Below are 18,498 nucleotides of genomic sequence, written 5' to 3'. Positions count from 1 at the left end.
TACTAGGGTGGAAAACACTGGAAAGAGGGAAATATCCCAGACTTTCTGAGATTACCAGACACTGACTCCAAGTTAATACTAATCCCTAGAATCTCAAAATGCCCCAGTGGACCACTGGTTAAAATTAGAGTTTATGGCTAACAGGTGATAAATGCTATTTTGGTCTCCCAATTAATCTGTGTCTTTAGCTATGTTTATTTCTGGTTCCTGAATGTATAATTGGAATAGACATCTTCAGCAACTGGCAGGATCCTCACAAATTGGAGGCTGAAGGCTATCATGGTAGGAAGGACCAAATAGAAACTCCTGAACTTTCTCTTCTCTGTCTGCCAGAATTTACCATTTGGTAAATTTACCATTTACCAAACAAACAAACAAACAAACAAACCCAAAACAATTCCACAGAAATTAGACATAAAAATATATGAATGATGTGAAGGATACAGAAGAAGTAACATTATCACATTCTTGTCTGATTCTCCTCTTTCGCCTATGCAGAAGATAGATCTTAAAGAATGTTTGTAGGTTACTATGACTCCATTTGCAGTTGTTCTTCACCATGTGGAATCTTTATTGAACCAAACTGACACAGCCCCTCACTCACAACTATTGGATTGTCAAATACTGTTTTCTCCAGAGCAGTTTACAAGGACAAACAGAAGTTTGACTTTACCTGTCAGCACTATACTTTTATGCCTTACCATAGAAGTAAGACAGCCCTTTTTCTTTCTATTATAATCTAGTATGCAGACATCTCACAGAATGTCAGATCTACTACCTTGATGATTTCCATCATGGCAATTGGACCTGCTGAGCATGAAGAAGCGTTAGATGCCTTGGTACACCCATATGTGTCAGAGGGTAAAAGATAAAAACCATGTAAAATCAGGGTTTACTACCTTGGTGAAAGTTTTAGCAGTCCAGTAGTCTGAAGCATGACAGGATATCTCAAATACAAGGCAAATGTGCCACCTGCCACAAAGAAAGAGGCACAATGCTTATTGGACCTTTTTACATTCTAGGAACAACCTTTACTCTCATGTGCTGCTCTTCTACATTTATTGAGCTATCAGCTGCGAGAGTAAGTCCCAGAGCAAGAAAAAGCTTTGTAGACTTTGTAGGCTGCAGCACAAAAACTCTTCTTTACCTTATACCTTATCACCTAGATGATCCTACAGTATCTGAAGTGTCTGGGGCAAATTGGAATGTTATGGCAAGTTGTCATAGAAGAATTACAGTATAGGTTGCTTGAGTTATGGAGCAAAATCATGCCCTCTACTAGTGTTTTTTTTCTCCTTTGAGAAACAGCTCCTGTGTGTGATTATACTGTGATAAAAACCATTTGCTTATTATCTGTATACTTTTATGAATGTATGTTGTATTTTTTTAAAAGATTTCCTTTTTAAAAACTCTATGGAAATGAAGGTCCAAATATAGCAGAAACAGTTATAAAAAGAAGAACAAGTTGGGGAGGATTTCCCTGTGTTTTTTTAAAAATATTTTATTTATTTATTTAGACAGAGAGAGAAATCATGAGCAGAGAGAGAGGGAGAGAATCCACTGAGCATGGAGCTGGTCCTGGGGCTCGATCCCATGACCCTGAGATCATGACCTGAGCCGAAATCAGGAGTCAGGCGCTTAACCAACTGAGCCACCCAGGCGCCCTGATTTCCCTGATTTTTTAAAAATAAAGCTATATTAACAGAGTATTGGGCCTGGCATCAGATTTATGAGTATGTGAGAACTTAGTGCATAGCATAGGTAGCAAATAATTCGGTGAGAAGAGACTAATCAATAAATGCTAAGTTAGGACAGTTGGGAAGAAATTAAAATTAGGTTTGAGCCTCAATAATGAGCAAAAATAAGTCCTATCTAATCAAAGACCTGGATGTGGAGAACAAAATTATAAAAGTTTTAGAAGCACATATAGAGCATGACTTTTGACCTTGGTATAGGTAATATTTCTTAAAGAATACCTCAATAAGCACAAACCATACAAGAAATAATTGATACATTTGGCTACCTCAAAATTAAAAACATTGATATGACTAAACTCACCAAAAGTTAAATTAAAAAATAAGAGATTTGGGGCACCTGGGTGGCTCAGTCGGTTAAGCGTCTGTCTTCGGCTCAGGTCGTGATCCCAGGGTCCTGGGATCGAGCCCCGCATCGGGCTCCCTGCTCAGCGGGAGGCCTGCTTCTCCCTCTCCCACTCCGTCTGCTTGTGTTCCCTCTCTCGCTGTGTCTCTCTCTGTCAAATAAATAAATAAAATCTTTAAAAAAAGATAAGAGATTAAACTGGGAAAGTGTATTTACTGTATAGATAACAGAATGATCATTATCAAAACTTTACAAATTAATAAGAAAGAGACAACTCTTCCCAACTGAAGAAAGGAAAAGGACATAAAAAACCCTTCCATAGATGAGGAAACACAAATACATAATAAACATATGAAAATATATTTAATCTCACTAATTATCAGGGAAATGCAAATTAAAATAACCAGATACCATTTTTAACCCATCAGATTGGGAAAAATCATGAACTCTAATAGTATCAAGTATTGGCATGGATATGGAGAAATGATATTCTCATTCAATAATAGTGAGAAGTAAATTGGTATAGGTATTTTGTGGAGCAATTTGGCAATAACTACTAAAGCTGAAAATACTCATAGTAGGGATGCCTGGGTGGCTCAGTCGGTTGGGCATCTGCCTTCAGCTCAGGTCATGATCCCAGGGTCCTGGGATCGAGCCCCACATTGGGCTCCTTGCTCAGCAGGGAGCCTGCTTCTCCCTCTGCCTGATGCTCCCCCTGCTTGTGCTCTCTCTCTCTCTCTGATAAATAAATAAAATCTTAAATGATATGCTATATGCTGGCTAACTGAACATAATTTAAAAATGCTCATAGTATACAATCCATTAATTAACACTTTTAATTATTACCCTAGGGAAATGTTTATACATGTATGCAAGGAATGTGTATAAGCATATCCACTGCAGCATTATTTTGGTATCTAAACACTGGAAATAATCTAAATACCCATCAATAAAGGGACTTTTAAAAAAAGTTACAGTGTTTTTGGGGTACCTGGGTGGCTCAGTTGGTTAAGCAGCCAACTCTTGATTTCCACTCAGGTCATGATCTCAGGGTCCTAGGACTAAGCTCCACACTGGGTGGGGAGTCTGCTTCAGGATTCTCTCTCCCTCTCCCTTTGCCCCTACCCCCTCAAATAAATAAATAAATCTTAAAAAATGTTTTTTAAATTACAGTGTTTTCATATTATAGAATACCATACAGCAGCTAAAAGGAATAAAATATATTTCTTTACATATATGAATTGATCTCAATGTTGAGTAAATAAAAGCAATTTTAAGAAGTACATATGTACTATGATATCATATGTTTTTAAAGTCATTAAACATATGCAAAATATTAACAATAATCATTTCTGGATGTTGGGAACACAAGTGTTAGTTTTATCATTTTCTCTATTTTTCTGTAGTTAAAATGTTTCTCAAAAATGATGCAAAAAAGAACAAGTAGGGAGTGGTTAAGTGTTTCAAGTGCCATATTCAGGTCTAATTAGATAAAAACTGAGCATTATACATTGGATTTAGCCAGTAACTATTATTAAGTCAGTAACTTAATTAAGCATCTACTAAGTGCAAGGTAAGTAACTATTAAGTCAGTAACTATTATTAAGCATCTATTAAGTGCAAGGTATTTTGACTTGTCACAGCATGGGGAAGTAGAGTATAAGCCTAAAGGCAAGATACAGCTTTCATGATTTTGACTCTGTAGCTTTTATTTACATAATGATGGTAGTGGTGGTGACGATAAAAGCTTCAATAAACCATTTACATAAAAATCTCAAATCTCCTGTATCAACTAATTGCAAACTCTCTGCTTAGGTAGGGTTTTTGGATCGGCAGAGGACATTGGCCTTGCTGGAAACATTCTATGACCAAAGTTCAAAAACGCTTAGAAGTTTGCTGCGAAACCCAAGACAATGTAAGTGCCATTCAGAGGGAGTATGCTCAAACTAGAATGACGTAATATACTCCTATGATAAAAGTCATTGTATTCCCATGGAATCCCTTCACGTGATATCTCCCTTAGATCATGATAGCTGATCTAACTGTTCATTCCTCACAAAATTCACTCTTCATCACAACTAGATGTATTTTTCACTATAGTCCAATACTAAAAGTTGTCAAGTTAGAACTCAATTTTAAGTTCATTCAAATGAAGAGGTGCTTGAGTGGCAATCTGAATGTTTTGGAAATTAAGTTGGTAATGGTAATTCCAGTTTTAATGTCCAACTTAGAATTCTAAAATTTCTAAGAAAAATGTTTCCTTCTCCCAAGCATTTTTACTTCTCCACTTTTACTGAAATTATACAGTAAGATATCTTTTTTATATTACTACCAAAACAAGGAGGATTATGGGGGTTTTTTTGAGAGGGAGAAAGGGGGGAGGGGCCAAGGGAGAAGGAGAGAGAGAATCTTAAGCCGACTCCACGCCCAGCACAGAGCCTGATGTGGCACTTGATCTCACAACCCTGAGATCATGACCTGAGTTGAAATCAAGAGCCAGATGTTTAACCAACTGAGCCACCCAGATGCTCCATTTTTATTTTTTAAACAGAAAGCCTTTGAATGGATGGGTTTTCCAAAGAATGTCGATAATTTAGTTCTGTGTGAAAATAGTTGGACACTTAAAAATCTATGGGTGATATAGAGTAGTCCTGGACACCAGAGTTGTTTTGTTATTATTGTTGTTTTACTGTTTGAGTGGGATTCCAGTGAATGCTATCCAATCTTTCCCTAGAATTCTGAACCAGGTGTTCACATAAGTTGTGGAGGAAAAGAATTGAGGAATGAAGAAGAAAGAAAGGGAGAGAATAAGGAAGGGGGAGAAAATGAATATTAGGAAAACATAGCCCAGTGAATGATAGAGATTTGCTTTTATTTTGATATTGTAGATATTTAAAAGGTATTTGAGGTGGAAGACATGTGTCCTCTTCTTCATCCCTATGCTATGCTTGTTGTTGGAGGACCATAAATAGAGGATAAATTCTATTGTCTTGACAGTCTAAGCAACTCTCCAAGTAGAAAAGGAAGAATCATGCTATATCCAAAACCACACCTATTAGGAAGGGGTAATTTCTAACTTACAGTAGTGACCATCTTTTATGTTCCCTTGAATATCTTTTTTGCTTTTATTGTGTTGTAGGTAAAGGTAACTGTTATTTATTTAAAGCAATAGGCCTATGTTAAATTACTGTGATCAACACTGTATTGCATTAATTTACTAGCTCTGATTCTTCATTATAACATCAATTGTTTAGGGAAATTTTTTTTTTTTTCTGCATTAGGGCCATTCATTGAATTTGAAGAGATAGACTTGCCTGAGTTCTGGGGAGACATGGATAATCAGAAACATATTTATGAAGACTTTGACAAAGTGCTCTTAGAGATGAATGCATTACTTTCTGAAAAACATGCTAGCAAAACCCAAAGCAAGTTGTTAGAAACTCCAGAAGATCAACATAAACATGATGAACATAATGAATCAACACTGCCAGAAGAGCAGAGAGAGACGACTTCAGAACAAGAACCAAACAGAATTTCAACCGAAGAACAACAAGACAGAGAGTCAACTGGAGAAAAAGAACTATACAGAGAATCAGTAACAGAACAAGAAACCCACACAGGGTCAACTCCAGAACAAGGATCAAGTAGAGAGTTAATAGAACAAAGACCACATGGTGACTCAGTCATAGAACAAGGGCCACCACAAAGAGTGTCATCTTCAGAACAAGGAGTCAACATGGAATCAACTGCAGAACAAGGACTCTACAGAGAATCAATATCAGCACAAGGACAACACAAAGGGTCAACAGCAGAACAAGGATCACACAGAGAGTCAGTAGCAGAACAAGGATCACACAAAGGGTCAGCTGCAGAACAAGAACCATCCAGAGAGATAATTCCAGAAAAACAACAGGATTCAACTTTACAATCAGAAAGAGGTAGTATCTTCAGAGAAAGTAAAATGTCTAGGGAGGCTACTTCCTATGAGTACACTGAAATCTCCCCATGGGAAGAGAAGACTCAGGAGCAAATATATGAAGAGGAACTATCTGTGAGTCCTGAACTGCAAGAGGAAGTCCCAACGTCAAGAAGAAAAGATCATCTTTCAGGTAGTAACGCATTTCACCTATGACATCAGCTTCATGTTTGTGGAGTGATTGTTTAAGTCTTTTCAGAAAATACTCATTCCAATTAGGATCTTTTCTGGCATACCAGATCATTCAAACCTTAGATATTTTGCTACGCAACATGTGTCCAGGCCTTGAACAATCAATTAAATACAAACCAGAATGTTTCTATTGTCAATTTACCTCGAATTCCTTTTGCACGGGAAGCCCATTCATAAGGAAGCAATCTGGTAATATTATCTATATAGAAATATAGAAAATTTCACTGGACTCCTGAAAAGGCAGTAGAAGCCCTTTCGGAGTTTTGTTTTGTTTTTTAAGATTTTATTTATTTATTTGAGAGAGAGAGAAAGCGGGAAGAGACGCAGAGGAACAGGGACAAGTAGACTCTGTGCTGAGCACAGAGCCCAATGCGGGGCCCAATCCCAGGACCCTGAGATATGACCTGAGCCAAAAACAAGAATCGGTCGATTAACCGACTGAGCCACCCAGGGGCCCTAGAAGCCTTTTCATTTTAAATGTGGTGCTGTCTAATATTAGAAGCCACTTTTTAAAATGTCTTTTATTTCAACTATAAACTGGATCTTGCATTTTTTAGTTATATAAGATGTGTGTTCTAGAAGAGTTTCTGAAAGTTATATTTAAGACAGAAAACACTCTGCATGTCAAATATTTATTCTGCAGAAGACTTTTCCTCTGAATTGCCTATGCCAATGTATGCCTTTTTGTTGAAAGATTCGAGCTTCTTAGAAAGCCAGTCTCAATACCACTTAAGACCTCAGTTAGGCATAAATATTTTAAAGTTCTGCTCTTTAATTTTAAGGACCCACAGTCCCAAAGAAAATCCTTATTCAAAACTCCTAAGACATGAGTAACCTGTGTTCTAGATTCTACATTATCAGTAACTAAATTGAAATATCTCATTTTTTCAGCATTATGATTGGTTGTCCATAAAATAGGGCTATTAATTTTTTGGCTCTCCATACATAGTAGGGATGCAGCTAGGAAAATCGTTAAGTTACTATTCAATCAGTTGTTATTAGTAAGGATTTAATTTTGTTAGGTGTAACAGTGATCCAAAATGACAGTGTCTTAAAAAAAACATAAACAAAACCAAAACAAAATAACAATGTCTAAACAACATAGGAGTTTCTTTCCTTTTGATATAAAAGTTAAAACTTATATGACAGTTCAGTCCCATGAACTCAGCAGTGGCTCAAGTTCTATCTTGTGTCCCCTCTAACCACATAGTCCTGGATGACTCACTACCGTGTCCATATTCTAACCAAAAGGTAAGGAGAAAAAAGAAGGGGTAGCGATGTTTATAGCAGCAATGTCCACAATAGCCAAACTGTGGAAAGAGCCAAGATGTCCATCGACAGATGAATGGATAAAGAAGATGTGGTATATATATACAATGGAATATTATGCAGCCATCAAAAGGAATGAGATCTTGCCATTTGCAACGACGTGGATGGAACTGGAGGGTATTATGTTGAGTGAAATAAGTCAAACAGAGAAAGACATGTATCATATGATCTCACTGATATGAGGAATTCTTAATCGCAGGAAACAAACTGAGTGTTGTTGGAGTGGGGGGTGGGGTGGGAGGGATGGGGGGACTGGGTGATAGACACTGGGGAGTGTATGTGCTCTGGTAAGAGCTGTGAATTGTGCAAGACTGTTGAATCTCAGATCTGTACCTCTGAAACAAATAATGCAATATATGTTAAGAAAAAAAAAAAAAGAAGAAGAAGAAGAAGAAGAAGAAGGTAGCGGGAGGGGAAGAATGAAGCGGGGGAAATCGGAGGGGTAGACGAACCATGAGAGACGATGGACTCTGAAAAACAAACAGGGTTCTAGAGGGGAGGGGGGTGGGAGGATGGGTTAGCCTGGTGGTGGGTATTTAGGAGGGCACATTCTGCATGGAGCACTGGGTGTTGTGCACAAACAATGAATCATGGAACACTTCATCTAAAACTAATGTTGTAATGTAAGGGGATTAACATAAGAATAAAAAAATTAAAAAAAAAAAAAAAAAGAAGGGGTAGGCATTACATCACTTGCCCACACATCACATTGGTCAGAATTTAGGCATTTGGTGACATCTAACTGTGACAGAGGCTAGGAAATGTAGCCCTCAGATTGAGTGGCCAAATTTGGGTACAACAAATAGCTTTTGTCATAGAGCTGCTCTCAACAACTAAAGTTATTAAGTGATATCATTGTGGTTGAATGTGACACAACATAAATGGGAAATAACCTGATAGAACGTTTTTGTTGTTCTATATGCAAGGCATTTTTCTCATTCATTAACTTAGGAATATACCATAGAATATATAAAGTCCAATTTATAGGCATTTTCTTTTTTTTCTTTCAAGTTTTTATTTAAATTCCAGTTCATTATAGCCACTTTCTTTTGTTCCTTTTAGAAACGACAAAAAAGGAAAGTCAGAAAGATCCATCCTGTGAAAAGTCCCAAGAAATAGAAGGAAAGTCATGGTCAGGTGACTCATTTAATCCTCCTTTCATTTATAATCTAGAACAAAAACATTATGAAAGTGAAATTAAATTGTCTGTGTTATGGAATGTATATTTTGTAGGCGAACTTTTGACTTGTAACTGGAAGATGAATTGTATCAAATGTGAAGATGAGGAACAAGCAAACTTACTCCTCGGTAACTCCAGGTTTACAGGTACATGTTAGCAACCAAACTAGGAAGACTAGATGGCAGTCCAATTGATGAATTTAATTTACTGTGCTACCCCATGATAAAAACTGAACTTAGCCAAGACATGATGGCAGGGTGATCCTTGCATTATTTTGTCCCTGAGCTGATGGATCTAAACATAGGCAAGATGAATGTTTTTGGTGGTAGTGTACATGTAGGCATGTGCTATTGAGGGATGCTTTTCTGCTTTAAAACATATGCATTAGTATACAATTTGTTTTTACCATTATATGGCCCTACAACCGCTTTGAAGCTATGATCCAGGTATACAAAGGGAATCAGATATCAGATATTAGAACTCAATAGAAATCAATCCAGGCTAATGGGTATTAAGGAGGGCACGTTCTGCATGGAGCACTGGGTGTTATGCACAAACAATGAATCATGGAACACTACATCAAAAACTAATGATGTAATGTATGGTGATTAACATAACAATAAAAAAGTCAAAAAAAGAAAGAAAGAAAGAAATCAGTCCAGCGATTCCTCTCCCTGGTAGTTCCATAACTCAACATGTGAGACAGGTTTGAATCTGTCTTGTTTTTAAAGACTTATAAACTAAGATCGACTTAACAGAGAGAGCAAAGAGTAGCTTTTAGCTCTCAGATAAACCATGTATTTAACAATGATTGTTCCAACAAGTACTCATATTTTACTGCAGTGCTATTTTATCATTTTATTTTCCACCAACAAGTAGAACTAATTATATTAAGATTATTTTCTTCCTCTGCAGATTTTTTTCTCATTTAAGCCTGGGTCAAATAACAAACTTTCTATCCTCAAAATACTTTGGTAAAAATGCATGGCATCGGTCAAGCTCCTGTGGCCTGCTAGTTCGTGTTCTTCTTCTCCTGGTCTTACTTCTTTTTTTAAAATTTATTTTAAAAGATTTTATTTATTTATTTGACAGAGAGAGAGAACACAAGTAGGCAGAGCGGCAGGCAGAGAGAGAGGGAGAAGCAGGCTCCCCGCTGAGCAGGGAGCCGGATGCAGGGCTTGATCCCAGGACCCTGGGATCATGACCTGAGCCGAAGGCAGATGCTTAACCGACTGAGCCACCTGGTCTTACTTCTTTATTTCAGTTTTGCTTTACCATTTAAAAAAACTGCATGGGTGATTATTTTTAGGTCATGTCAAATCTCATATGGAAGGCATGAGGGTGTGAATGATTGAATCGGTGAATAAATCAAACATAAGTCACTGGGCTGATATTTTATGAAATATACTTCATATTATAAGACTGGGCTCAAGATAAATATATTAGTCAAGACTCTTTGGGGGAGAGGTTGCTGTAGTATTTATAGATTTATTTAACTGTCAAATCCAAACCACAGCTGGCTTCAGGCACAAATGAATCCAAGGGCTCAATAACAGCAGTGAGACACTGTCTCTGCCTCTCAGCCCTGTTCCTCTCTGTGTAACTTTCAGTTTTAGGTCGTTTTCTCCATGTCGTGATAGAGATGTCCATAAGAGTATTGCTAAGCCTACAGCCTATGTTCAGGAATCAGAATGCTAAAAGAGTGATTCTTCCCCAGTAGTTCCCAAAAAGTTCTGGGGCTCATTCTCATTGGTATTTAGTGGATCACATTGCTGTCATATGGGAATCATTGGCCAGACCTATATCACATGGTCTTGTAGCAAAGGTGGGGGATGCTCAGTACCACCTGATTCATCTAAATCTATAAAGAACTTACCAAACTCAATACCCAAAAAACAAATAATCCAGTTAAGAAATGGGCAGAAGACATGAATAGACATTTTTCCAAAGAAGACATACAGATGGCCAACAGACACAGGAAAAGATGCTCAACCTCACTCCTCATCAGGGAAATATAAATCAAAACTACAATGAGATATCACCTCACACCTGTCAGAATGGCTACAATTAACAACACAGGAAACAACAGGTATTGGCGAGGATACAGAGAAAGGGGAACCATCTTACACTGTTAGTGGGAATGCAAACTGGTGCAGCCACTGTGGAGAACAGTATAGAGGTTCCTCAAAAAATTAAAAATAGAGCTACCCTACAACCCAGCAATTGCACTACTAGGTATTTACCCAAAGGATACAAAAATAATAATTCAAAGGGATACATGTACCTCGATGTTTATAGCAGCATTATCAACAATAGCCAAATTATGGCAAGAGCCCAACTGTCCGTCGATTGATGAATGGATAAGGAAGATGTAGTGTAGGGGTGCCTGGGTGGCTTAGTAGATTAAGTGTCCTGAGATGGAGCCCCGCATCTGGCTCTGTGCTCAGCGGGGAGTGTGCTTGTCTCTCTGCCTCTCCCTCTGCCCCTCCCCCCACTTGAGTTTTCTCTCTCTCTCTCTCTCTCTCTCTCAAATAAATAAATAAGATCTTTTTTAAAAAAAGAAAAGAAGATATAATATATTTACATATAATATATAAAATATATATAATGGAATATTACTCAGTCATTAAAAAAGAATGAAATCTTGTCCTTTGCAACGAAGTGAATGGAGCTAGAGTATATTATGCTAAGCGAAAAAGTGAAAGACAAATATCATATGATTTCATTCATATGTGGAATTCAAGAAACAAACAAGCAAAGGAGAAAAAATAAGACAGAGAGAGAGAGAGAGAAATAGACTCTATAATTATAGAGAACAAACTGATGGTTACCAGGGCAGAGATGGGGGTGGGGGGAATGGTTTAAACAGGTGATGGGGATTAAAGAGGGCACTTGTTGTGATGAGCACAGGGTGATGTATGGAAGTATTGAATCACTATATTGTACACCTGAAACTAATATCACACTATATGTTAACTAACTGGAATTTAAATAAAAACTTGAAACATAAAAAAATTAACATAAAAGAATGAGATGATAAATTAGATCTCATCAAATAAAACTTTTTTTCTTAAAACATGTCATTAAAGAAGTGCATATATAAGCCACAGATATGGAAAAAATACTTAAAATATTTGCAAGATTTATATCTGACAAAGGACTGCTATCCAGGAAATATTAAGATCTTCAACAACTCGGGCACCTGGGTGGCTTAGTTGGTTAAGCGACTGCCTTCGGCTCAGGTCATGATCCTGGAGTCCTGGGTTCGAGTCCCACATCAGGCTCCCTGCTCAGCAGGGAGTCTGCTTCTCCCTCTGGCCCTCCCCCCTCTCATGTGCTCTCTCCCTCTCTCATTCTCTCTCTCAAATAAATAAAAAAATCTTTAAAAAAAAAAATCTTCAACAACTCAAAAATAAAAATATAAACAACAATATAAATTAGCAGAACATGTTACTAGATGCTTCACAAATCAAACACATAAGAATGAGTAATGAACACATGAAAAAGTGTGCAATGTCATTAGTCATCATGAAAAACAGACTAACATTACAATGAGAAACCACTACATATGATCCGAATGGCTAAAATGAAAAAGACTGACAACACTGACTCTTGGCAAGATTGTGGAGAAACTGGAACTCTTCAGGATTGTTGGTGGGAGTTTAAAATGTTACAGTTACTTCAGAAAATATCTGTGTGTTGTAAAACCAAACACATATTTACCCATGATCCAGATATTCCAATCCCAGTTATTTATCCAATAGAGTTAAAAGCATGTTTACAACAACAACAGCAAAACATATATAAGAATATGTAAACCAGGTATATTTATAATAGCCTGAACTTTCTGGAAACATTCCAGGTATCTATCAGTAAGAGAATAAATAAAAATTGTGACATATTTATAAATCAAATATTACTCAGCCATAAAAATGAACTATTTGTACATGTGAAATGAAAATAAAAATATAAGCTGACAGTGGGGAAGAGATGTTTTCCTCATGAAGGGAGCGTGGGTTTCTGACAGGAAAAAAAGTAGCAGATGTTTATTACAATACGTACTTGTATATTTTCTCTAAGCTTTAAGAAATTGTTCACTTTACTGTTTGTTGTATGTTTCCTGCTTAATAGACCTACACTCAATTATCAGAAATATTCAGTCTTACAAGGAAGTAAAAGGTAGAAGTGCTTTCAATGGAGTTTCCTTAAATCTGCTCCAGTTTGTGCAACTTCTGGAGACATTTATTGGTGAAGATGCCCCCTTGAGTGTCAGTGAGACCCTCACATCCTTTTTTAAGCGGGGCTATGTTGAAACAGAAGAAGAGAAAATAAGTGGCTTAGAACAGGTGAGTAATATTATTTATCAATAAAACAGGTGGAGTCACTATTATTAATAAATCTCTCAACCTCAGTTGCTCCTAATGTGGCCCTTTAAAAATTTATAACCAAGGTACCCCTGGTGGCTCAGTTGGTTGAGCATCTGACTCTTGATCTCAACTCAGGTCTTGATCTCAGGGTCATGAGTTCAAGCCCTGCATTGGGCTCCACAAGGAGCGTGAAGTCTACTTAAAAAAGAAATAGGGCGCCTGGGTGGCTCAGTCGTTAGGCGTCTGCCTTCGGCTCAGGTCATGATCCCAGGGTCCTGGAATCGAGTCCCTCATCGGGCTCCTTGCTTAGTGGGGAGTCTGGTTCTCCCTCTCCTTCTGCCCCTGCTTGTGTCCCCTCTCTTGCTGTGTCCCTCTCTGTCAAATAAATAAAATCTTAAAAAAAAAGAAAGTTCCTTAAAAAAAGGTTTATAACCAAACTTACGCTTTATTTCAATGAGCATAGCCATTAAGTATTTTATTTTATTGTCAAATGTTCTGAGATCACACTCCAGAGAATTCATTCCCCTAATAATAACATGATTGCTGGTGGCAGGAGATGGTTTATTGTACAGCTTTCTTTTTCCTCCTCTGAAGCTTGAAGAGCAGATTCTGAGGAGTAGAAATGTGTATGTTCAAAAAATGTGTGTGTATGTACACTATCTGCTGTGTGAATGCATTTACTAATGCACATACCTAGGGGTACAATTATGATTTGTATATGTATTTTTATTCATGAAAATCCAGATGATACATGTTTCCTAAGAAGTCAGTACCTACTTGATGATAGATAAATGCATACACCTTAGCTGATATAAACAATTTATGTGCCCTTTTAGGAAATATATACATTACATTCACTGGACATATTCACTAATTTTAGCAGCCTTATGAGTCTTCTCAACCTAATTCTAGAATTGATATCCCTTTTGCCTCCTCAATTGCAATTTCCCCATTTAACCAAATGCTATATATTCACTTTCTTTTAGCAATTAAATCTATCTAGATAATAATTTAGTTACTATCTGACTGATATAATTAATCTAGTAAAAAATCTAAACGGTAAATAAAATCAATGTCAAGTTAGGTCAATGTTAAGTTATAAAAAATAATTTTTGAACACGGTCATTTTTTCATTGTTTGAACACTGCCCTTCATCCTCTTTCAATACACAGCATATCTCACCAAGAAGCCAGGTAGAGTATGCCATGTGTTTATCATATTCCTAAACAACCAGCGAGGGAGTGGAAAGGAAGGAATCAAAGACTCTTAAGGAGTGTAGCCCGTTTCCTAAGTTAATGTGCTTTAGTCCAATGCAGAGAATGCCTGTTTTTTTGTTTTGTTTTGTTTTTTGTTTTTGGTCTACGAGTGAAACAGAGAAATGGTATTTAGATGATTAAAATTAAATGCTTCATGTCTGCCTTCAGTTAAGGTCATGATTTCAGGGTCCTGGGATGGAGCCCTGCATCGGGCTCCCTGTTGGGCAGGGAATCTGCTTCTTCCTCTCCCTCTGCCCCTCCCCCCCTGCTCCTGCTCTCTCTTGCGCATGCTCATGTTCTCTCTCTCTCAAATAAATAAAATCTCTTTAAAAAATTAAATACTTCATTTTCCCATTAATATCATGCTTAGTCCCAGCTATTTTTATAAAGCTGTTTTTAGAAATAGTGCTGTGCTTTTTGGGGAAAAACATAGGTTGGCAGCTAGCACAATGGATAGTACGTCCTGTGCTTTGTTATCCTGTTTCTATCCTAGGCTAGACAAAATGCTTCCAGAGCCCGACGGGAACTTCTCCTAGAAGCCGTGTTTCACAAGTGGGACAGTGATGGCTCAGGCTTCCTGGATCTGAAGGAAGTTGATGAACTCTTGTACACATACAAGGAGGGAATGGAAAAAGAATCTATGAAGAAAGGTAAAAAGATAAGAATTTTCTTATTAAAGCTGTGGTAGGGCGCCTGGGTGGCTCAGTCGGTTGGGCGACTGCCTTCGGCTCAGGTCATGATCCTGGAGTCCCGGGATCGAGTCCCGCATCGGGCTCCCTGCTCGGCAGGGAGTCTGCTTCTCCCTCTGACCCTGCCCCCTCTCATGTGCTCTCTCTCATTCTCTCTCTCTCAAATAAATAAAATCTTAAAAAAAAAAAAAGCTGTGGTAACAACTTGGCTTCACATTTTCCAGTACTATGACATATATAGTTAAAACTCTGGTTCTGAAACCACAGGACAACACTTCACACCTATTAGTATGGCTATAATTTTTTTCAGCTTTATTGAGATATAATTAACATAGAACATCATGTAAGTTTAAGGTGTACAGTGTGTTGATTTGATATATTTATATACTGCAAAATGATTACCACAGTAGCATTAGTTAAACACTTTTACCACTTCACATAATTACCATTTCTTTTTTGTAGTGAGAACATTTAAGATCTACTCTCTTAGCAACTTTTACGTATATAATACAGTATTGTTAACTATAATCACCATGCTGTACATTAGATCCACAGAACTTATTCATCTTATAATAGAAGTTTATGCCCTTGGGGGCACCTGGGTGGCTCAGTTAAGCATCCAACTCTTAGTTTCTGCTCAAGTCATGATCTCAGAGTCATAGGAATGAGTCCTGGGTTGGGCTTTGTGCTCAGCGTGGAGTCTGCTTGAGATTCTCTCCCTCTCCCTTTGCCTCTCCCCCTGCTTGCACGTGCTCTCTCTCTCTCTCTCTCTCTCTAAAAATTAAAAACCTTAAAAAAAAAGATGTTTATACACTTTGACCAACATTCCCCCAAATCTCCCCCACCTCCAACCCCTAAGAACCACCATTTTATACTCTGAGTTTGGCTTTTTTAGATTTGACATATAAATGGTATCATACAGTATTTGTCTTTCTCTGTCTGATTTCACTCAGCATAATGGTTTCAAGATCCATCCACGGCAGCATTCCATCTTTTTCATGACTGAATACTATTCCTCTGTGTGTGTGTGTGTGTGTGTGTGTGTGAGAGAGAGAGAGAGAGAGAATCACATTTTATTTATCCATTCATTCATTGATGGACACTTGGGTTTTTTTTTCATATCTTGACTACTGTGAATAATTCTGCAATGAACACAGTGGTACAGATATCTCTTCAAGATAGTGATTTCATTTCTTTCCATTAGATACTCAGGAGTGGAATTGCTAGATAATATGGTAATTCTATTTTTAATGTTTTGAGGAATCTCCATACTGTTTTTCCTAGTGGTTATACCAATTTACATTCCCACCAGCAGTGCACAAGAGTTCCCTTTTCTCCACATCCTTGTCAACACTTGTTATCTCTTGTCTTTTTGGCACTAGCCATTCTGACAGGTGTGAGATGGTATCTCATTGTCGTTTTGATTTGCATTTCTCTAATTGTAAGTGATGATGAGCATCTTTTCATGCACCTTTTGGTCATTTGCATGTCTTTGGAAATATGTCTGTTCAGTTTTTTTGCCCATTTTTTAGTGTCTTGTTTTGTTTTTTGCTGTTTAGTTGTGTGAATTCCTTATAAATTTTGGATATTAACCCCTTGTCAGATATATGATTTGCAAGTATTTTCTCCTATTCCATAGGTTTCCTTTTCATTTTGTTGTTTGCCTCTTTTGTTGTGCAGAAACCTTTTAGTTTCAGGTATTCCCCCTTAAATTTACTTTTGCTTTTGTTGCTTATGTTGTATGGCTATAATTTTTTTTTATTATGTTATGTTAATCACCATACATTACATCATTAGTTTTTGATGTAGTGTTCCATGATTCATTGTTTGCATATATCACCCAGTGCTCCATTCAATACGTGCCCTCTTTAATACCCATCACCAGGCTAACCCATCCCCCCACCCCCCTCCCCTCCAGAACCCTCTGTTTGTTTCTCAGAGTCCATAGTCTCTCATGGTTCGTCTCCCCCTCCGATTTGCCCCCCTTCATTTTTCCCTTCCTACTATCTTCTTTTTTTTTTTTTTTTTTAACATATACTGTTTTATTTGTTTCAGAGGTACAGGTCTGTGATTCAACAGTCTTACACAATTCACAGCGCTCACCATAGCACATACCCTCCCCAATGTCTATCACCCAGCCACCCCATCCCTCCCACCCCCGACCACTCCAGCAACCCTCAGTTTGTTTCCTGAGATTAAGAATTCCTCATATCAGTGAGCTCATATGATACATGTCTTTCTCTCATTGACTTATTTCGCTCACATTAATACCCTCCAGTTCCATCCACGTCGTTGCAAATGGCAAGATTTCATTCCTTTTGATGGCTGCATAATATTCCATTGTATATATATACAACATCTTCTTTATCCATTCATCTGTTGATGGACATCTTGGCTCTTCCCATAGTTTGGCTATTGTGGACATTGCTCCTATAAACATCAGGGTGTATGCATCCCTTTGGATCCTTACTTTTATATCTTTGGGGTAAATACCCAGTAGTGCAATTGCTGGGTCATAAGGTAGCTCTATTTTCAACTTTTTGAGGAACCTCCATACTGTTTTCCAAAGTGGCTGCACCAGCTTGCATTCCCACCAACAGTGTAGGAGGGTTCCCCTTTCTCCACAGTCCTGTCAACATCTGTCATTTCCTGACTTGTTAATTTTAGCTATTCTGACTAGTATGAGGTGGTATCTCATTGAGGTTTTGATTTGGATTTCCCTGATGCCGAGCGATATTGAGCACTTTTTCATGTGTCTGTTGGCCATTTGGATGTCTTCTTTGGAAAAATGTCTGTTCATGTCTTCTGCCCATTTCTTGATTGGATTCTTTGTTCTTTGGGTGTTGAGTTTGATAAGTTCTTTATAGATTTTGGATACTAGCCCTTTATCTGATATGTCGTTTGCAAATATCTTCTCTCATTCTGTCAGTTGTCTTTTGGTTTTGTTGACTGTTTCCTTTGCTGTCCAAAAGCTTTTTTTTTTTTTTAAGATTTTATTTATTTATTTGACAGAGAGAGACACAGTGAGAGCAGGATCACAAGCAGGGGGAGAGGGAGAGGGAGAAACAGGCTTCCTGCAGAGCAGGGAGCCCGATGCGGGGCTTGATCCCAGGACCCTGGGATCATGACCTGAGCCAAAGGCAGATGCTTAACGACTGAGCCACCTAGGCGCCCCTGTCCAAAATCTTTTTATCTTGATGAAGTCCCAATAGTTCATTTTTGCCCTTGCTTCCCTTGCCTTTGGCGATGTTTCTAGGAAGAAGTTGCTGCGGCTGAGGACGAAGAGGTTGCTGCCTGTGTTCTCCTTTAGGATTTTGATGGACTCCTGTCTCTCATTTAGGTCTTTCAACCATTTTGAGTCTATTTTTGTGTGTGGTGTAAGGAAATGGTCCAGTTTCATTCTTTTGCA

General features: G+C 37.8%; 1 protein-coding gene across 1 annotated transcript in view; it reads left to right on the top strand.

The window, feature by feature from the left end:
- Positions 1-18,498, top strand: part of EFCAB5 (EF-hand calcium binding domain 5) — a 165,088-nt gene that overhangs the window by 100,931 nt on the left and 45,659 nt on the right. Inside the window, exons 9-14 of the mRNA XM_064582306.1 lie at positions 3,916-4,015; positions 5,382-6,209; positions 8,660-8,734; positions 8,831-8,923; positions 12,909-13,123; positions 14,894-15,050. Coding sequence (XP_064438376.1) covers positions 3,916-4,015; positions 5,382-6,209; positions 8,660-8,734; positions 8,831-8,923; positions 12,909-13,123; positions 14,894-15,050 — 1,468 coding nt within the window. The remainder of the gene's footprint in view (positions 1-3,915; positions 4,016-5,381; positions 6,210-8,659; positions 8,735-8,830; positions 8,924-12,908; positions 13,124-14,893; positions 15,051-18,498) is intronic.

The sequence above is a fragment of the Mirounga angustirostris genome, unplaced genomic scaffold (genome assembly GCF_029215605.1).
Source record: "Mirounga angustirostris isolate CCGP_5_RB_7025 unplaced genomic scaffold, mMirAng1.0.hap1 SCAF_17, whole genome shotgun sequence".
NCBI lineage: Eukaryota > Metazoa > Chordata > Mammalia > Carnivora > Phocidae > Mirounga > Mirounga angustirostris.
This window is presented reverse-complemented; position numbering and strand designations above follow the sequence as displayed.